This window comes from Myotis myotis, unplaced genomic scaffold (assembly GCF_014108235.1).
Source record: "Myotis myotis isolate mMyoMyo1 unplaced genomic scaffold, mMyoMyo1.p scaffold_m19_p_5, whole genome shotgun sequence".
Classification (NCBI taxonomy): Eukaryota; Metazoa; Chordata; class Mammalia; order Chiroptera; family Vespertilionidae; genus Myotis; species Myotis myotis.
The window spans coordinates 2,161,223-2,182,762 of NW_023416357.1; the positions used below are offsets into that span (position 1 = coordinate 2,161,223).

Consider the following 21,540-nt stretch of genomic DNA (forward strand, 5'->3'; position numbering starts at 1 on the left):
CTGAAACCAATTATATAATAATAAAAGCATAATATGCTAATTAGACCGGACATCCTTTTGGATGAGCTTCCGGATGAAGCGGGGCTGTGAGGGAAGCCCGGGTTTGGGGTGCCAGAGGGAAGCTGGTGCCAGCAGCTGGGGAAAGGAGGCCCACTCTTGCATGAATTTTGTGCATCGGGCCTCTAGTAAAAATATATTTAATGAAAAAAATAGAAACCTTTCTTGTTGAAAGTATTACAGATGCCACAATTCTAGCCTGCCCCCGATTCCCCCACCCCTTCTCTTCCCCATGGTCTGTGTCCATGGCTTATGCAATGTGTGTCTGGCTGGGAGCATTGGGGCAGAGAGGATGGACGGCAAGGGAGACGGAGGCAGGAGTGCTGCCCACCGGTCTCTGGGAGGAACGCATCCCAGGACCCACAGATGGGTAGGGGGAAGGGGCCGGCAGGGCTCTGGCGTCTGTGGGTCAGGGAGGCCTCACTGTAGCGTTCGTGCAACCCTGCAGGTCGCTGTGGACTGCTGCCAGCCTGGGAGCCCAGGCTCACCACAGCTGCGTGGGATGGGCTATGTCAGTGGTCGGCAAACTGCGGCTCTCAAGCCACATGTGGCTCTTTGGCCCCTTGAGTGTGGCTCTTCCTAAGCCTTAGGAGGACCCTAATTAAGTTACTAACAATGTACCTACCTATATAGTTTAAGTTTAAAAAATGTGGCTCTCAAAAGAAATTTCAATCGTTGTACTGTTGATATTTGGCTCTGTTGACTAATGAGTTTGCCGACCACTGGGCTATGTCATTGCACGTGAGCTGCCATTTATTTGGGGGCGGAGTCTATTTCCACCCCCACCCCAACCCCCGCCAATTACGGTTTCCTTCGATGCCTATCTCTTTGCCTCTCAATGTTGGCGAAGCATCAGGACTCCCTGTGTGTCATCTTGGGCTGCAGGCCACAGAGATGGACATGGAGATGGAGAGACAGATAGGTGGCCGGCATCCGTGCTGACCAGAAGGGGAGAGTCCGGCAGCGCTGAGTCACTTTCCACACGCAGATCTCCGCAGCTCACCGCCCGCCCCCACAGGGTGAAACATACACGCGTGTGCTATGAAGCAAGGCAAAAGCTTGTGCCTATTTTTCACTTTAACCTTTATCCTACTTGTTAAGGTTCATTGCAGTGGGAGTTGCATTCTCAACAATAAAGATAAATGTCAACATATAAGAAAATAAAATTGTTCAGATACGTTACTTGGAATCTAAAGGAAAAACAACTTTCTTTGTGTCCTACATTCTTGCAGAAATGAAAATCCGTGTACCCCTGAGAGGCTGCTGGGATGGGGAGCCTCATGAGGTGGAGAGAGCATCCTCCACTGTCTGCTGCATGGACCCGCATCTCTCAAACCCGAGTCCAGTCCGTTTCCACTGGATTTTAGGGCCAGGTTACGCTCTGAGATACAAAATCCCCAATCACACTCTTCCGACTGTTTTATAGGGAAAGGAATGACGTACATTTACGAGGCGGTTGCTGCAGAATGTAGGTCTGCGTACATTTCAGCCTGGTCCATACAAGGCGTGTGAATGTGGGGCGAGCTCCTCTAAGGGTCTCTAGGCCCTGCTTACATAAACAGCAGCCGTGCGTGAATATTCAAAGAATCTTCCTCATCAGCATCAACCTTCAAAGACACCATGAATTAACCATGAAGGAAAAAGCTTAAAGGAACTATTTCCCGGGAATCAAAAGGTGTCCATGCTTACAGAGGCCAGGCGTGCGTTCTTTCAGTTGTAGGCGGCACCCCTCAACACCAGGTGGTTGGAACGCCCCTGGCCCCCCTCTGCAGCCTTCTCTTTTAGCTTTACCAAATGGAGCTTCCAGAGAGGCAGTGAAGTCTTGTTAACATGGCTTTCCAAAGGCCATGTTCTTCGAAAATATTGATGGAGACTGCTCATTAGAGTAACGCCTGTTGACATTCTCATTTATGCTGCCGTCACGGAGCCCTCTGGGAGGACCGTGTCTGTACAACAGATGGGCTGTTTCCTAACCGTCCTCACAGGAGTGTCCAGAGAATTAACAGTCACCTGTTTGTAAATGCCTGTGTGTCTTGATTGAAAGATGTTGCCATATTATTATAATACGATCAGGTCACATTGACTGAAGATGTCAGTGATCACCTCTAGCTGAACAGAAGGCACTCCAAGTTTTAACATTGAGATGGATTTCCGTGGCCAAGGGGCCCAGGAATGAAGGTTTCTCATGATATAGTTCTTGTCTTTGAATAAGTTAAGCACGTTTTTAGATCTCAAAAAGATTCCTTTTTTTTTTTTCAGCAAGCACTAGCATATTCCACATTCATTAATTACAGAAAGAAGAAAAAGCTGTAAGAACTTCACTGAAGAAAAAGTCAATGACTTTGCAGAGGAGCTAGGCAATGGGAAGTCACTGGCTGTGATGGTGTGGCCTTTCCCTTCCCACCAGGACAAGGTCTGTTGACCTTGCGTGGAAATTCCACGAGCTGACCAGCGCCCGTGTGGCGGCTCCCTGATCGGATGAGGACGTGTCCGTGTTTTGTGTGGACTCTTGAAAGATGGTACCTTGAAGATACGAAATGTGAAACAGTCTCAGACTCTCCAGAGGCAGGGAATGTGGAGCCTTGGATGCTATTTTCACGGAATACTCTTTGTGATGTGAAGGGCTGCAGCTCATAAATTATTAGAATAGTTCAGGAGACAAACACATCTTCAAGGTGTGGATTAGAAAGACAGAATTCCCTCCTAAGGTGAAACCTCTGTTTAGAAACATGCTTTTATTTTTCCTTCAGCCCCAAGGACCCCGGTCAGAGAGCAGCGTACCAGCTTTAAGTCGTCACCCGACCTTGTTTTGCAATGAACGCCGTGCCAGACATTCGGATGCTCATGTTCTCGCCCAGGGGCCAGCTGTTCACGCGAGGCCCCCACGCTCACTCAGGGATTGACATTTTGTTAAGTAAAATATTTCTTCTTATAAAAAAAACACACCAAAGCATGTAAATATGTTCAATTCTTGGCATGATTCTCTCTTGTATCATCCGATAGGAAATATAAACACAATTCCCTCCAGCTCGCCCCAAACACCCATTCCAAAGAGAGGAGAGACAAGGTAATAAGGATTCAGGTCAAAACCCCCACACAGGCCCTGGAGTCCCACGCGGCTGCGAAAAGGAGTGAGCAGCAATCCAGGCAGCGGGGGGTGAATCCACTGCAGGGCCTGAGCTCACTGAGGAAAAGCAGACACAAAAGGCCACACGCTTTATGAGTCCACTGACGTGGTATTCCGGAAAAAGCCAAACGGGAGGGACCGAAAGCAGCTCAGGCGAAGGCTGGGGTGAGGGAGGGCGTGGACCCACAGGGCGGGAGGGGACTCTGAGGGTGAGGAGATACGTTAGACCGTGACCCTGGGGGTCCTATGACTCTGTGTACTTCTCAGGACCCACGTACCTGGATTTGAAAAGGATAAACTTGTCTGTGTGTAAACTATACCTCAGTAACCGTGACCTTAAACAATATTAAATACAGCCCAGCGGTGTGGTTGAACGTCGACCTATGAGCCAGGAGGTCACGGTTCAATTCCTGGGCAGGGCACATGCCCGGGTTTCAGGCTCGATCCCCAGTGTGGGGTGTGCAGGAGGCAGCCAATCCATGATTCTCTCTCATCATTGATGTTTCCATCTCTCCCTCTCCCTTCCTCTTTGAAATCAATAAAAACATATAAATAAATAAATAAATAATGGTAAATATAAACTTAAAATAAAATAGAACTGGAGATAGGGAGGGGGTGGGGAGGGGCCTGGGGACGCCACTTAGGAAACCAAATGCTGGTCCAGATGCCACCAGGTCCCTGGGAGGAAAGGAGCGAGACCGATGATTCATTCATCGCGTCTCTAAAAGCCACTTTCCCGGTGAGCACTTGGCTGCCTGACTCGAAACGGAGTGAAGAGAAGGGACGTCTGCTGTGACCGCAGGTGGAGATGAGGCCGACCCGCAGGCCAGGCGCCCCGGGGAGCGAGGCGCCGGGCACCTGGCGGCTCTCCCTGCCCTGTGGCCACCGCCAGGTCCAGGCACCTCACCAGCATTTCTGGGGAGACCGTGTCCATTCCCACCCGTGCCTCCAGCCAGCTTCTGCTGCCAGGAAGGTGCAGGAGGAAGGTGGCCTCACCTCAGCAGGCCCCGCACCGGCCCCCGGTGGCACCTGCAGCTCAGGAAGCAGAGGGCGCTCCCCTGGGTGAGGAGGGCTGGGAGGCGGACTGGGCTCCGCAGGTCTGGGGGGGCGGGATTTGCTGGGTCACCTGCGGTCAGGATTGGGGCGCTTCCTGAAGGAGCAGAGGAGACAGAGGACGCTGTAGGCCCAGAGGAGGGTGACATCGTCGTGTGTCATGGGGAGGACGAGAGGGAGACTGGAGCCTGCGAGGCAGCACGGTGAACTCACGGCTCTGAGAACACGTTTTCCAAAGGCCGCCCGAGACCAGCTGCCCGGCAGAGAGCATCCCTGAGGGGGTGGGGCTGCGCCTCGGCCCGAGGGAGGCTGCTGGACGGCAGATGCCCGAGGAACGCCCGTCCCGTGAGGGTGCCGAGAGGTGAGCAGTGTCCGACGTGTTTAAGCTGATGGGCGGTGATGGGCTTTAGGTGTTAGCCCAGTCTCAGGAGGATCTGCTCAGAGTCACGTTATCGCCCATCAGGCGGAACATGTGCCACAGCCTCTCGGAAAATAGGCTTCATTTTCCATGGAATGTTGGAGTTGGCGACGCGCGGAGAGATCCCTGTGGCGGAAGCCCCGTGCGGACAGTGAGACCCTCTCATGGAGGGAGCGGCCATGCTGCTCGTCTGGGAGGCTGCTATGGGAGTGGCATCACCACTGACCAGTGCTCCCCCTCTACACCCCCCCCCCCCACGTGCCTCTTCCTTCTCCCGCAGAAGCTGAACGTCAGGCCGTCTCTTTCCCTGGCAATGAGGGGTGGTCACCAGACCCGTCACCACCAACCGGCCGGTGGGGGCAGCCTGGAGGAGGGGCGTCGGGAGGCCTCTGCTTCTGATGGTTTTAAGGGGCGCGCTGGCCCTCCACCGTCTTCTCCCACGCGGGGCACGCGTGTGGCCCACGGCCGGGCGGTAGCTCTTGTGGAACACAAACCCCTCTTTTGAACGCACAGCCTTCACTCATGAGGACGCGTCCCGCTCAGAAAGCGAGACCGAGGCGCTGCCCAACACTCACGCTTTGGGGTCCTGGCAGAACGGCCCGCCTCGGAGCCAGGCTCGCCCAGGGCGGGCAGGAAATGAGGCTGGAAAGTGGGTGGAAAGGGAGAGCAGGCGCCCTCGGCTGCCCCTGGAGCAGGGACGTCTGAGAGAGAAGGGAAACGAAACTAGAAAAGAAATCGGGGCCCAGCGGTGAACCCGGAGAGCCCCGGGCACTGCGTCCCAGAGGCGAGGGGCCGCTGGCTCACCCCCAGCTCCGCGAACGCAGTCTGGCTGCGGGGTCGGGGGTCCGGGTGGCGTCTCCATTCACCAGGGCGGCACCCCAGTCCTGCCCTTGGGATACCACTCGGGAGTGGCGTCTGAATGAACGCCTGTCACACACATGCTGGTGAGAGATACAAACAGAGCAGGTAGCGAGGGGGTCCGGGGCCGGCCGGAGGCGTCTCAAGGCCGCTCTCATCCACTCCGGCCAGGATCCCGGCAGCACCTGCTGGGGCTCTGGCCAGGGCCAGGATGCCTCCATCCGGACCTGATGCCCGCCCCATCCTCCCGGCCGCCGGGAGGCCCGGGCTCTTGTTCCTGGAACGTGTGTGGTCAAGCCCCCTTGACGCTGATTTAAGATGCACATCTCAGCGAGGACGGCCCTGGCTCTGCTGCGTCCGCACAGAAGTCCAATCTCAGGAACTGGGAGTCCTCGGGAGGCGGCGGGCACCGGGCAGCTCAGTGTACACCTGGGTCTCTGTGTGCTCGGAGTGGGGGAGGTGGGCTCCAGGTGCCTCTTCCCTCTCAGGGTCGTCGGCTCCCATCCGCATGGCGCTCAGCTCCGGGCGCCTCCTAGGCTGCCCGTGAGTCACCGTCATTTGTGAGTAAACAGAGGCACTGGGCGGCTGGGCGCGGGTAAGCAGGGTAAGGGGCCTGTGCAATACTTTCAACAATAAGGATCACAAAAAAAAAAAAAATACTTTCCCCTCCTAAAACAACAACAAAAACACAAATCCCCTCTCATAGCGCCATCGCTTCTGCTGGAAGAACAGCTCACACGCAGCAGCTGCGGAGTTTGAGAATGAATCTTCTGCAAGGCGAACCCGTGCTATTCCCACTGCACAGATCTCCTAGATCTCCTGCCAGCCCTTCTCTAGGAAATGACTTTATTTCTTCAGACTACAGCTTGGACAAAGCACGTAACTCCTCTGACTTCTCAGTACTTCTTTGTTCCGCACTGTGTGGTCCTATGGTCACTCCGCCGCAGAGAATTTATTACTGAAAGCTCTCGTTAGGAGAAGATGGGCGGTAAGATGGACCCTGTGGTTTTTGCCTCGAGTTTGCAAAAGGCTGACCGCAGCGCCATGTGCTGTGCCCAGGAAACACCGGAGACGGACTAAATGCACCGCCGCCCCCTTGGAGCACCTAAGGAGCTAAAATAAATTAACAAATTAATAAATAAAAAGCCACAGCTTGCAGGAAATATTCGTCCTGGGTAAAATTCACGAACTTGGAGTCACAGTGACCACATCCTCCTCTGAGTCACTGTTTACTTAACGTAGAAGACAGGATGCCCGTGCACTTGCCGTAAAACACACAGCCGATGCGCAAGGTCAGAGAGAATCACACAGAAGCACCGGGCCTCTGGCCTCGAACCCGCACAGGATGCTGCACGCAGGATATTCGCAAAGTCCCTGCTCGCTCAGCTCGTTCTAATTTTACCCATTTAACTCACTGCTACCCCATAACCGACTTCCTTTAAAACACGGGTTTAAATTAGGTCTCTAATAAAGGACTAGAGTCTACAGAGGTCGCCCTTTGTTCTTGAATGCGATCGAAACACCTTCTAGTCACTTTGCCCCATAAAAAGGCTCATAGAAACGCGCAGTTTACTCTGAGGCACATAAAACACTACGCATTGTGCCCGGCCGGGCTCAGCCTCTGAGCATCGACCCAGGAACCAAGAAGCCGCTGGTTCGATTCCCGGTCAGGGCACATGTCCAGGTTGCGGGCTAGATCCCCCGTAGGGGGTGTGCAGGCGGCGGCCCATGGATGATGTCCCACTTTCACTTCTCTCTCTCTCCCCTCCCCTTCCTCTCGCTCTACACATGAATATAAACGTAGCTAAAAGACCAGCAGCGCGAGCTCTCGGTGGTAGGCCATGCAGTTTATTGCTGTGTACATGACGTGTGGGGCAGTAGTTATTCCATACAATGCTTCTCCTTTGACACAGTGGGCACAGTTCTTCACACTGTCCATGAACGACTGCACAAGCGCACAGTAGGAGCACACGGACAGCGTCTCCTGCGGCCTTCGCCTGCTGACGGGGCGCGGGGTGTCGCGTCCTGACCAGGGTGGGCGTCTCAGAAACACACTGGGTGTTGGGACGAGCGTGGGAACCGGCCCCAGCGGGAAGGGGGCTGAGCTGCGGCTGCCGCCAGCGCTGGTTTCACTGCAGCCCCGTGTGTGCAGCTCCCCGCGGCGGGCAGAGCGCCTGGTGCGGGGCGACTCAGCCATTTGGTTTGCCGCCGGGGCAGGGACGGGGCAGTCTCGGGGAGTTTAGTCTTTGTAGGAGGAGGAGGAGGATGTCACAGAGCGCCCTCTCCTCCCGCCTCCTTTATCCTCTCTCCCTGGAGGCAAGATGCTGGGGTGGGACAGCGCCCGCACCTGGCTCTGCCCCCTCCCTCCGAAAGCCCCGTTCCCTCCCTGGGGGCGGCGGGGGGGCTCCCCTCTGCTTGGCTGGCCGAGGAGGGGGGGAAGAGCTGTCACCCTCCTCCCCTCCCACCTCCCTCCGCCCTGAAAGAGGGGTGAGGACCGGTGATGTCAGCAGGGCTGCTGGGGAGGACACCTGCCTTTGCTGCTCGCCTTTCATGTCCGTCCCCAGGGTGAGTGAGGTCCAGCTGAAGGGACACAGTACAGACTCGGCCGCCCGGGGCCCCGACAGTTCCCGCGAGTCTGCTTTCACGCAGGTGTGACCCGGACGAGGCTGGAGTTAAACGTAGCCATGGGCTGAGTGTCACTGGTCCCTCGGTTACTGCCTCGATTTCCACTGTCTCAGGTAATGGAGGGATTCTGGGGCTCAGCAGGGGCCTTCACCCCTCAAGGCCTGAGGGGCACAGGGCTGGCTGGCCTCTGCACCTCCAGGCTGCAGCAGGGAGAGAGGGGCCACGGACAGGAGGCAGCGGGGAGAGGGGCCACGGACAGGAGGCAGCGGGGAGAGGGGCCACGGACAGGAGGCAGCGGGGAGAGGGGCCACGGACAGGAGGCAGCAGGAGAGAGGGGCCACGGACAGGAGGCAGCAGGGAGAGGGGCCACGGACAGCACAGAGGTCCCGTGCCCAGGGCTCAGGGACTGAACTCCAGCCCGCGCGGGAGGAAAAGGCAGGGGAGCCTTGAGTGAGGCTCCAAGCTCAGTGGTGACGGGGAAAGGCCAAGTCACATGCACATCTGCGGAATGTCCAGGGTTTAGCCAGCTGGGCATGTGCACGCGCGCGCGTGCGTGTGTGTGTGGTGTGCACGTGTGTGTGTGATGTCTGTATGTGTGTGATGTGCGCCTGTGTGTGTGATGTCTGTGTGTGATGTGAATGTGCGATGTGTGTGCGTGTGTGATGTGCGGACTGGTCCAGGCACCCAGCGGGTTCAGGAGAGAAGCTGGGGCCCCTGTAGGGACAGAGGGTCCCTTCTCTTCAGTAGGCCCCGTGCCCCCGGGCCAGGTGTGGGGGGACAGAGGGCTGCCCGGAGGGCCTACGCCAGCTCCTCTGCCTTCCTCACGGCTGACCTGAAAGGCTCTTCTTTGCAATTTCTAAACTCAAGGCCCATGCTGACAGGCGGCTCAGCGAGGCCGACCTGCTCATCGGGTTCCCAGGTTGGACGGCGGCCCCTGTCTCTCTCCTCCGGCTGCCGAGGTGGCCTGGCCCTGGGCCCGCCCTGAGGAGCTCAGGTGGGGCGGCCTCGGTTCCCTGGGAGGGACTGTGAGCAGCGCCTGCTGGAAGGGGTGCCAGTGCTCCCCCCTGCGGCGGGTTTGCGTGTGGAGTCTGCGGCTCCCAGTCCTGCTCTTAGTGAAAAGCAGCACCGTCGCTGTGAGGCCACTGCAGAACCTTCTGCGTGTCCTGGGTTATTTGGGTTATTTCCTGGGTGAGGGGGGGCTGAGGGAGCCCCACACGGTAGAGCTGCGGGAGCCCACAGTGGCCTGTCCTCTAGGACGGCCCCTCTCCGGGGCGCACTGCCTCTCCCACTCTGTGTGGTGCTTGCTGTCCCGAGACGCCCAGAGGGGCAAGGCCTGAAGCCGCATCCGCCACCCCCTCGGCCATCACGTCGCGGAGCAGCTTCCTGGCAGAGCCCGTGGAGACGCTCTCTCCCCGCGGCCTGGATCCTCCCTCGGGGGGAGACCAAGGGCGGGGCCTCGGGAACCTCAAGGTGAAGGAAGGTGCCTGGGGTATGAAGTCTTCAACATGGATCTGCCAGAAGCCTCTTGATTCGACCAAGAACGTGACAGCCCTGGCGCCCCGCGCTCCGGGCCGGCTGCCCAGCTCGCTCACCGCGTGTCTGTGGGGTGGCAGATGGCAGGCGAGGCGGACCTTCCCACAGAGGACCTGTGTGAAGCAGTGTGGGACCTGGGGCCTCGCTCACGCTGCAGGCGGTGGCCCGTGGGTGGGGGCGAGGATGCCGAGAGAAGGGGCAGCGCTGCTCACGGCCTCGACGCCACCCCGTGTCTCCCTGGCCCTGGGCAGCGGCCTGGCTCTGGGTGCGAATCTGTACTTTACAACGGAGCCTGACACATGATGGTTTCATGAGAGAGAGGGTCTACATCAACGTCATTACAGGCACAATTCTCAGGGTGGAGCAAGCGGCACATTTTGTAAAATAGATCTCCGTCCGCAACTTCATTTCAAGAACAATTACACAGAAAACAGTCAGAGATTACATCGTCCAGGAGCCACTGCTCAGGGCAGACAACTGAGCACAGAGGGCCAGCTGCTCCCTGGAGCCCACGCTGAGGGAGAGAAGGTCGATGTTGACGAAGGAGGACCGCCCCTGCCGCCCCCGCTCTGCGTCCCCAGCCTCACGTCCACCTCACGCAGCCTGGCTTCCAGCCGCCCCCCTCCCCCGCAAGGCCAGGGCATTTTGTTAATGTTTCAGACACTGACATGGAAGCGTGGGGCACTGAGCACTGTGTCTGCTGGGCTTGAGATCAGTAGGTTAAGCATCGTTTGAGCTATAATTACTGTGTTTGCCTATGTGTGTATGTACAACATGTTAAATCTCCGTATCTATCTGCCTGTCTGTCCATCATGGTCATTCGCCTCAAGAAGGGGCCGGCAGACATTTCCGGGGATTTTTGCAAGCCGGTGAGGGTCCTGTTGGGAGTGGAAAGTGGCTACGGCGGGACTATTCAGAGCACGGAAATGGGACAAAAATGCAAAAGTTTTTCCCTTTGGAGAGAGAGTTAAAGAATTTACCAACACACCATGGCTGGTCAAGGAAGGGACGTCACAGTTCATTTCACAGGGTAAGCAATAATCAACTCAAAAAGGAAGTATCCCGCAATTGAACGTAGCTAATAACTTAATAAACAGGCGTAAGTTCCACCTACTTTTCCTAGTAAATAGCTTAAAATTACATGATAAAGTTGAGTCTATTTCTGAATCACGGACTGCGCTAGGATGTTTTTAGGAGGTACTCGGGAGGGAGACCCGCGGCCTTATTTTTAGTTGCAGAACTGGATGCTCACGCTACACGCTCATGAAAATGAAGCAAACCTTTCTTTTTGGTGTGGCTTTTCTGTGTTTATTTTCTGTAAACTGCCACTTGGTGCTAGTGAGGTATTTTGTATGGACTCTGTGCCTGTGTGCCTGTGCGTGTGTATTCATGCACACAAACACGCGTACACACAGAGACACACATAAACCTCAACAAGTGATTATATTTGGGAAATGGGGCATCGGGTTCATTAAATATTCTACTCAAAACCCAGAAGTGACATGTGAGTGACGGGCCCAGCAGCCCTTCCTCTCTCTCTAAGGAGTCCCAGGCCACCCTCTCCACTCCCTTTGCGTGCAGAGCGTGTGGTCTAAGTGCGCACCCCCGGCTCAGGGGCTGCGTTCCTGGCGTCTCAGGGGCCGTGTGAATGCCACCTTCCCCGCCGGCTTATCTGAGGATGCGTGAGCCCAGGGCGGCGCTGCGGGGCCACTGTGCGCGGGACTGTGCGCCGGTGGCTCTGAGTCAGAGGCCGAGCGTGGCCCAGCAAAGGAAGTCGTGCTGGGAGGGAGAGGGTTTGATGCCTGGAGGGGGTGGGGGTGGAGGAAACTCCTAAGTGGACAGCTCTGCAGCCACAGGCGGCGGGCGGAGGCCAGCTCAGGAGAGACCTGGCCTTTCTCCCGGCTGTGATGACCTTGCCTCTCCCTGGAGGCCTGGCTTTGACCTTGACCACGGGATCGCAGAGGTCCATGCGGAGAGCCATGGGGCCGCTGACCCCGGTCCTCAGGCAATTCCACAGAAATCAGTTTTAAAAAATGAAAGCCAGGGCCCAGCCAGCGTGGCTCCGTGGCTGAGGGTCAACCTGTGACCCAGGAGGTCAGGGTTTGATTCCCGGTCAGGGCACAGGCCCGGGCTGCGGGCTGGATCCCGGTGCGGGGCGTGCAGGGGGCAGCCGGTCAGTGATTCTCTCATCACTGGTGTTTCTCTCTCTCTCCCGCTGCCTTCCTCTCTGAAATCAATAAGAACATATTTAAAAATAAAAAATGAACCCAGGGCCTGTCACGCCTTTCCTGATTTGGAGCGAAGCGGAGCCAGGGCCTTCTGATGGCGGCAGGTGCCGGCCTGGTGCCGGCCAGTCGGAGGGAAGAGGGGGTCGCTGCGGAGGCCCCAGCTCACGCTCCAGCGCGGGGTCCCCGTGGGCCGCTGTGCCCGCGTCGCCAGTTGCCCGGACGCGCAGCAGCTGGAGCTCCGGCCGCGTGAGTCCCGCCGTGACGCTGCCTCAGAGCAACCACACACCCCGCGGGTGGCATCCTTCCGTGGGCTGAGGGGTCAAACCCGAGGTCCCTCGAAAGGCGTTTCTGGAGTCCTGGGTGCTGCTCGGGCCGCGCTCAGAAGCCTGGCCTCCTGGTGACATGCAAGGCGGAGGGAGGCCCCTTGCTCGGGGTCCGAGGCTTGGACAGCAAATCGCCTTCAGAAACGAAGGCCAGCGCCCCCCCCACGCCGGGGGCTGGGCGGCCGGACCGGGCCGGGGAGCTGCTGCTGAGTCGGCTCCCCTGGGGGCCTCTCCCGTCCTCAGGGGCCGTTCCCGCTGCGACGTCCCACTCAGAGTCCACGTCAGCGGGTCCCACGCAGGACGCGGCCTGTCGCGAGGAGTCGCTGCCGGGACACGAGGCTGCTCTCGGGGATTCTGTTTGTTGGCTGCAGTGGGACAGGACGTGGGCTTCGAGCTCAAGGTCAGAATGAGGCATGCTGTGTCAAAGCTTACGGAGCCGTCAGTGCGCTTGCTGTCAAACAAGCCTTCCTCGATTTCCCATCCGCGGACGAGTCGCAGCGCAGTCGCACACACGAGTGTCCAAACACTTCGGGAAGGAAGCCGCCCGAGGACTGAGTCCACGACAAAGCTGCCGAACGCATGATTCTCGGCGTTTAATGCCGTTCGGTCCACGATCGCCTCCACCCGGGAAATGTTCACCACTTGAGTCGGGGGGCGTAACCTTCTTCGGTTAATTTCTTCCCCAGCATTTACAAAGGCTGACTTTCATGCTGATGTATATTGAGGAGGAATCAATAAAAAAAGCTTAACTTATACTGTTCTGAACGTAAATGTTTCAATGATCATAAAAATCTTTCTAAGCATTTCTTAAATACTTTGGTGATTTCATATATAAACATATTTCTACAGGTTACTCTTCATCTTCAAAACACTGTCTGCTTAAATACTCAACAAAAATGAGTAATTATTTAAAAATATTTTTATCATTTTATAAAATATATATATGGTATTGCTTTTGGATCTGGCTTGATCTCTTCATTTTCCAAGTGATTAACCCTGATGGATTATATAAATTTATGTGACTGTCTTTAATTATATTTATAAATTTCTTGTCACATATTTGAGGCAAACCTGAGGAAAGATCATTGAAAAATTATTTTTTCTCTTGTAAAATGTTTCATTTCTCCATTTTCTTCTTTAGCGGTCTTTTGAAGAATCCAATCTGTTGAGAGAATACCCAACATAACACAATTAATAACTTGACTTTAAGTAATAAGTACCAGTCTCCTTGAATAGAAATTGATTTCCTACGACGTCAACAATCCTGGGCGTTCGGATAATTAAGCCTAACTGAGAGGGCCTTTTTCCATTGGCCTACGGAGAAATACGGATGTCAAGAAATGCCGTCACATGACTACGTCATGTTAGCCTGTCCGCGGGTGAGTGCAGCGCCTCCCAGTGGTCACCGGTGCGGGCAGAGGAGTAACCTCCAGGGCCCGGGGACATTTCGGGACACATGCCCCCCGCGGTGAGCTGGCGCTGCCTCCGCGCTGCCATCGTCTTCCCCAGGGCCGGGCAGAGAAGTCCCTCCTACAGCGGTGCGGGCGGGCACGTGCGGTGCGGGGCGCACAGGACCAGAGGAGGAAGCGGGAGCAGCAGGCGAGCGGGCAGCCGCGCTCTGTGCCGGGGGCGCCTGGACACCGCTGAGCCGGGCTCGGGCGCCACCGGGTGGCCACGCCAGGTATTACACGCAGAGCAGGCTCTCTGACAGGGAAGAGCCGGAGGTTTGGGAAGGCGGACAATCCGTCTTGGAGACTTTGCTGGACAAAAGCTATGGACTCTAGTTACTGACCTAAAGGCCGCCGACCTACGTCCTTAACGTGGTTTTGTTCGTCTTCTCCTCTGAGGGTCACTCGCCCCAAAAGAGGAAGGTGGTCACCTTTGGAGAGTCAGAGTGGTCGGAACTGCCGGCAATTTGATGGAGAGACATTTGTTGCTTAAAGCACTTGATTCAAAGATAATCCTGTTCTCGGGTATTAGAAACATGGGTGCAGAGGGGAGCGGGGTGGGGGCGGGGTGAAAAGGGAAGGGACTGAGAAGTGCAGAGGGGCCGTTACGACAGGAATGTAAAGCACAGTCAACAGTGTCTTAACTATGGAAGGTGTGTGTGTGTGGGGGGGGGCACTGGAAATATCAGGGAGCACCTTGTAAAGAATAGGATTGTCTGACCACCATGCGGTACCCTGAGCCCAAAACAGAATAATAGTGGGGGGGGGGGGGGGAGAAAAATGAATATGTATCCACAATCGTATTTTTAATATAGTTTATCTATTTAACAATGTAATTGGTTGAATATAGGGTAAATGCCAAGTTGATGTTAAATTTGGAAAATATTAAATTCAACTTTCTATGGAATTTTATTCTCTATTAAATTTATCTTAAAAGCTATCATCTCAGTTCTGCTTCTTTAAAAATGAAACATTAAGAGTTTTAAAAATCTGCCTACCTCCGTTTAAGCACAACATCTGGGTAAACATAGGGATCTACCCGCAGAAAACAGGTGTTACCAGTTTTACAAGAGGATTTGAAATAGGAGTCTATGAATCTCTAAGATTTCCCTTCTGTCCACTAATTACTAAAATCCTCACCTCTCAGGCAGGCACGAAACGATGGCATAACATGTAACATATCTGTTTATACGTTAAATGAGCATTTGATTTTTAGGATACATAGAAGGGTGTGATTAGGATAAGGCGTATCTTAACCGTGATCCCACCCCATACATATCCTTAAATGGACATGGCGGCCCACCCTACCCTTTCCCTCTGCAAGAGAGTGTACCTTCTTCTCTGCTTATGAAAGACATGTACACGTACAGTAAAATGCCCAGTGTCTCTCTCACACACACACACACACACACACACACACACACACACACGTTCCCTATAATCCCAACCGCTAGAGCAGGGGTGGGGAACGTCCAGCCCGCGGGCCATATAAGGCCTGAGAAATCGTTTGGCCTGGCCCTGCCAAGGCATCGGGGTGAGTGAATTAAGTGTTGGACGGGCTAATTTTTAAGTCGATCATTCTGAACGGCCCTCGGAGGATGTCATGAATATCCCACCGGCCCTTGGCAGAGAGAAGGTCCCGCCTGCTCTAAAGGGATCCTCCTTGATTTTTGGATCTATCTTTTTTTTTTTCTTTTACAAAAATGGGATGTTTGAGAGACACTTTTCTTTCTCCTTGGCCTCGGTCCTGCTTCCAGGGTTTTCCACTGCCGTGTGGCACCGCATGGGGCCGTGCGGACACCGGGACGGAGAGGCGGGGGGCGGGGGGCGGGGGGCGGGGGGGGGGGGGCGGCTCACCTTCCACAGGCCCAGGATGAGCAGCAGCAGCAGCAGGAGGCCGGCGAAGGCGCTCAGCAGGATGACCCACAGCGGCACGCGGCCCGGCAGCCCGTCCTTGGACACCTGGATCGCGAGCTGGAAGGGGGGCACAGGTTGTGGATGCGGGGAACAGCTTTCAGGACTCCGCACGCTGCGCCCCGGCTGCACTTCCTGCCACACAGGGCACGCAGCTCCTGGCTGCCCCGGAGGCGCGGGGCTCACCCGGGAAACGCCCTCATCTCTCCACAGCTCCACCGCGCCCCATTCACTGCCACCCCAACGACAAGCCCGTCCCTCAGAGCCACACAGAGACGGACTGGACTGTCTGCGACGCCGCAGGCCCAGAGGCAGAGGGGACTGTACCTCGGGGAGAACGGAAACACGCTCTAGCCCAGGGATGGGGAACCTTTTGAGCTCGGCGTGTCAGCATTTTGAAAAACCCTCACTTAACTCTGGTGCCGTGTCACATAGAGAAATTTTTTGATATTTGCAACCAAAGTAAAACAAAGACTTATATTTTTATATTTATTTTATATATTTAAATGCCATTTAACAAAGAAGAATCAACCAAAAAAATGAGTTCGTGTGTCACCTCTGACACGCGTGTCATAGGTTCGCCATCACTGCTCTAGACGGTCACAGACCTCAGCGCGCCATCACAGCAGCATCCACGCAGGCGGGAGTGCCTGCTGCCACAGGGTTTGGACATAAAACCCTGAGCAAGTCTTATTTTACTGGTAATTCAATGTGCATCATGTTTATTTTTCACAAACCAGGTCTAATTTCACACAGGAAAATGCACATGTGCCAAGCGCACCCATAAAAGAATTTTGGCAAATGTGTCACCCCGACGGGCTTTTTATTGTCCTACCTGTATCTCCCTGTGACCATGTCTCCCCGTCACCGTGTCTCCCCGTCACCGTGTCTCCCCATGATCGTGTCTCCCAGTGACTGAGTCTCCCCAGAACCCTGTCTCCCCGTGACCGTGTCTCCCTATGACCCAGTCAGAGCCCGTGAGTTAGGTCTGAACCGAAGTGAACCTGGGGGAGGGCGGCTGCTCGAGGTCCGGCTCCTCAGGTCCCCCTGTGGCTCCCACCTCCACAACCCTGCTCTGCCCCGTCCCACCCCGTAGGTTTCTGAGAAAAACATCGAGGGTGGATATGGACGACTAACAACAGCTCAAGCTTCTGCATGTGCCTTTCCCAGGGACCATCTCTAGTGCTTCCCCGAGAGAGAGGAGGGAGGGGGAGGGGAAGCCGGCAGGGGAGGGGTCCGCACACTGGCCGGCCATCAGACCTCGGGCGCCCGGCCGGTCACTGCTGGGCGCGGGGACAGACAGGCACCGCGGCTCCAAGAACTCTCCGAGATTCAGACACGAACCAAAGCCTGGGCGGGACCGGGCCTGCTCCCAGGTCACAGGACTGCAAGATGGTCACCTTGAGTCACGCTAACAATTCAGGGGCATTTTTCGTTAGGGAAAGATGTACAATAAAGAGAGCCACGGGGGATTTTAAAGTAACACGGAGGGGAAAGAAGCTAATTCTAAAAATGTGAACGAAACACATTTAGAAATCAAACGTACACTTTTCCAATAGAATGCACACAATACACTTTTTGGCGGGCGCTCACTGTGAAATCTGGACTCCCCTGTGTGGGGGACAAGCCCGCATCTATCTGCTCAGCACTTGCGTATACAGTAGGCACACGTTCTATGCATATGTTCTATGGGTTGTACCCAAACATTCTTTGAAGGCGAACATTTATGAGGTCATTGACATTTAAGTTATTTAAGAGAATACTTCGAAATACGAAATGTTAAAACATCTGAACATGAGGCAGCTTCCGAAGTGACTTGATAGCAAGCCCCACGGCACAGCCCAGCCGTCCGTGATGGGAGGGAGTGATGCCGAAGGGCCCACGTCTGTAGCCAACGCTTCAGCCTCACTTAGCAACGGGGCAAGAGGGACATTCAAGCCTGTCATTGTCGCCCAGGGCTCAGGCCTGAGTGTGTGCGCGGGAATAAGGCTCCCTCCTGCTCCAAGTGCCCGGTGACTAGAGGGAAACTGGGAAATGGCAGGTGTTCCCGGAGGGGGGAAGACCCTCTCTGTACAGGAACTGCTTTCCGCATCTGCCCGCAGACGCTGTGCGGTCTACATGTCAGTGTTCAGGCGGGAGTTACAGAAGCTTTATTCGTCGTCGCGGTGAAAATAAACACATCGACTGACTGGGAGAGTGGGAAGCAGTGGAGTCAGCGGTGGCGTGTTAATGGCCACCTGCCCCCCCGCCCCCCTGCACCCTCCCCCCCCGCCCCCCTGCTTCTCACTAAGAAGAATGAGGCTGGACTCACACTTGAGGTGGATCAAGTACAGTTTGAAGCAAAAGTGTCTGTCGCCCCCTGGGGGCGGGACTAGTCACTGCTGGGCTCTGAGCAAGGGCCACAGGCCAGGTCACCACTTGGGCAGGAAGACAATGTGTCCCGCCGGAGCCCACTCACCTCTCTCTGCTGGTTGCTGGGGCTGAGCACCAGCGACGCATTCTCGCTCCGAAGCTCCGCCCTGACGGTGAGATTCAAGCTGGAAAAACTCATCTGCAAAGCAAACAGGACTCACTTGCAATGTGTGTGTGATGCTCATCGCAGCGAGAGCTGGACGTGTGTGAGTGCTGCACTTTTTTGGTGCAACTTTCCGTAAGTTTGATCTTATTTCCAAATAACAGATTTTTAAATGAAATTTGTGGGGGTGCCATTGGTTAGAAGGATTGTGTCGGTTTCGCGCGTATGTTTCTACGCTACACCGTCTGCATGTCGCACGGCGGCCCCCACCCAGAGGCAACCCTTCTCCCGCCGCCGTCCAGGTGGCCCCTTCGCCGCCCCGCCCGCTCCTGAGAGATGAAAGACACGGGTTTCGCTAACATCCCAGTGGAACAGGTGGTAGCGAGCGATGGCTGTGTCCCCACCCTTCCTCCCTGCGCTCACGTCATCACTCGGAGCCTTGCCAGAGAGCGGGAGCGTGGTCTGAATCGCCTCTGTTCAGGTGCACCCTTAGCAAAACAAGCCTCAAACCCCGCCCACCCTTTGCGTAGCGAGGCGTGAAACAGCTACGCTCCAATGACGAGGTGTATAGAGGGGTGTGTTCAGGATTAAACATCAAATTGCCAACACTGGACAATTTGTGACTTGCAAAAATAGCAATTTAGTATGATCAAATGCAAAAATGGGAATTTCATATAATGAGCCAAATACTTCCAAGAGAGAAACAAATACTACAAAAGACAGTGGACTAAGTTCTAAAGTAGGTTGCTGTCAGATGTATTTGACTTCATATGCATATCCTATGGACACAGGCAATAAGGGGGTGAAGGCCAGAGTGGGGGGCAGGGGTGGGCTAGCGGAGGCCAATGGGGGGAGGAGAAAATATGTAATACTTTCAACAATAAAGATTTTTTAAAAGTTCTTCAAATATATATATATATATATATATATATATATGATAAAAATGGGCATATCTATTTATTTAGCTATCGCTATGGACAGAGAGATGGTCTGGTTTAATACAGTCAATGCGTCATACATGTTAGCGCTATTCTCTGTTAACATGTCAAGCACTGTCTCTCTATAAGCCTTTGACTCTGGGCTGAGTTCTACACTATTAAGAAATGGTGTTACAAGGCGTTATCTTCTGAGAGGCAAAGGACGAGGATGAGGAGACTGGGAGACGCAGACACTGGAAGGGGCCTGGAAGGTGAGACAAGGAAAGCGAGGCCCGGTGGCTGGTCAGCAGAGCTGGGCTCGGACCACATCCTTTCAAACGCCCATCTGGTGGGCTTCCCACCAAGCCTCCGCGCTGCACACGCTAAGGAGGGCCTGGACGTCTGTCAGCACGACCACTTCACGAGCGATGCGGCCACTCACCTTCAGGAACGTGGGCTTCCACAGGACCAGCGACACGTTGACCTGGGTCACGTCAGAGGGAGCCAGGCTGCAGGTGACGGTGGCGAGTCTGCAGGTGCTGCAGTCCTGCGGGTGGGCAGAGGTGAGCATTAGTGCTCGCGGCATTGGAAGACGGGGGGTGACAGTCGTCTGTGGCAGATGATTTCAGTGCACACGGACTCTCTCGGGCAAGCACGCGGCATGGGGGGGAGGAGCGCTTGTCTGGTTTCCCGACTTTACCAGCATCGTGCCTCGCTTGAAATCTTCCGACGTGAGTGTGACCGTCTTCTTCCCTGCGCTGATGCCGAGAGGGTCCTGGAGGTCCCTGGGCCTGCAGTTTGCGTTCTAGGAGGGAAGACAGGCTTTAGCAGGCGGCGCGAGCTGGCGGAGGGACACGCATCCGTGCGATGACACGAAGGGGCCGTGAGCGACAGTCAGTTATCACCCGTGCACGTGTGCGATGCTCCACCCACCTCCAGGCAGCACCCCTGTTTCTGAGCCACTTTTGCATTGTAATAGATCGCGGCGAGGATGGAACGGAAAAGGACGGTAGGCTGCTGGTAGAACTCACTAGCCCATAAGCCAGCGGTTCTCAGCCGGGGTGCCACGGCACGCTGGGGTGCTGCGAGAATTTTTAAACACGTGATACCTGCCCGGCAGGTGTGACTTGGTGGGTGAGTGTGAACCTATGAACCAGGACACGTACCCGGGTTTTGGGCTCGATCCCCAAGTGGGGGGCATGCAGGAGGCATCCAATCAAGGGCTCTCTCTCATCACTGATGTTTCTCTCTCTCTCCCTGTCCCTTCCTCTCTGAACTCAATAAAATATATATATATTATTTAAAAAGTCTCTTTTAGTTTGAGCACCTCCAACAAATTAAAGCAACATACATTTCAGGCACAAGTCGAAGATGGGTTATCTGAAACCCTCTCTGATTGGCTAGTGACCCCAGATGACATGCCCAAGCCCCAGACCTGGGCGCTGGGACGGCGACCCACTGGGAAATAGGTGCATGGCTGAGGGGGTGAATAATGATCTCAGCTGAGATCGCCCTGGATTCAGGGGGGCTCCCAACTCACTGGTGAGCATGTTTGTACAGAGACAGGAAAGGGAAGACGTGGCAGAGCCTGGGTTATGCCGCCACAGGTGAGGGACGCCAGGGTCGGCAGCAGCGGCCAGAATCTAGGAGTCAGGGAGGGACCCCCCCCTCCGCCCTACCCCCCGTCCGGCCTCCGGAGAGAACCAGCGCTGCCCACACCCCAATGGCAGACCCAGGCCTCCAGGGGTGAGGGGACACATTTCTGCTGTCCTGAGCCACCCGGTTCAGGGCGATCTGTCACCCCAGCAGCTGCAGGGAAGGAATACACCTGCTCACGGGGGAAGTTACTGGTATTTAAAATGGTTCCAAGTGCCTCCCCACGCTCGTCTGGTAAAGCTCTCCGTCACAGGGGCCCGCGGAATAGGGAGCTGTAAACACGACCCGCGGGCCGGGACTCACGTCGGACGAGGCCCACCGGCGTGGGTACAGCACAGGAAAGCCGTCTGCCGTCAGGTTGGGGAAGGACACGGTCAGCCTGAGCTCTGGCATCGGGAACTGCCCGCTTTTCCTGACCTGGGGGAGAAGCAGAGGCGTGACCTTCTCCCACTCAAGGGGCCAAAGAGCTGCATGTGGCTCGCGAGCCGCAGTTTGCCGACCACTGCTTTAAGAGGTGTCAGTGAGAACATAAGTTATGGTCTGATACATAGGAAGAGTAGCAAAGAGCACACTGAGATGATCATTTACTTGTTGAGTACAGAGAAATGTTACCAAGATAATTTCAAATAATCGCTTTCTGAAATAGTTGTAGGTATTTTTTAGAAAGTGCTTTACTCAGTCATACTTTTAAAAAAAGTAAATATTGGAGGCAGTATCTATTTGATTTCATAGTTTGTTTTTCTAGAAAATCATTCTAATTTATTGTGTCTTATTATCAGAAAATTGGAGAGGTAGGTCTTTAAAACTGCTTCAGAGATAATGATCAATTTGAAGAAAATTATTTTAAAGCACTGAATTATAAATAAAA

General features: G+C 55.0%; 1 protein-coding gene across 3 annotated transcripts in view; it reads right to left on the bottom strand.

The window, feature by feature from the left end:
* Window positions 1–6,192: 6,192 nt before the first annotated feature.
* The window catches only part of ITGA1 (integrin subunit alpha 1), a 129,563-nt gene continuing 114,215 nt past the window's right edge, over window positions 6,193–21,540 (bottom strand). The window contains exons 24-29 of one of the 3 annotated variants that reach the window (XM_036307939.1): window positions 20,976–21,089; window positions 19,717–19,821; window positions 19,459–19,563; window positions 18,043–18,135; window positions 15,528–15,644; window positions 6,193–6,626 (exon numbers count right to left, since the gene is read on the bottom strand). In XM_036307939.1, the coding sequence (XP_036163832.1) occupies window positions 6,447–6,626; window positions 15,528–15,644; window positions 18,043–18,135; window positions 19,459–19,563; window positions 19,717–19,821; window positions 20,976–21,089 (714 nt within the window). In that variant the 3' untranslated portion in view covers window positions 6,193–6,446. Of the gene's footprint in view, window positions 6,627–11,814; window positions 13,385–15,527; window positions 15,645–18,042; window positions 18,136–19,067; window positions 19,282–19,458; window positions 19,564–19,716; window positions 19,822–20,975; window positions 21,090–21,540 lie in introns of those variants that run through there. The other 2 variants (XM_036307940.1, XM_036307942.1) reach the window with 2 other exon arrangements.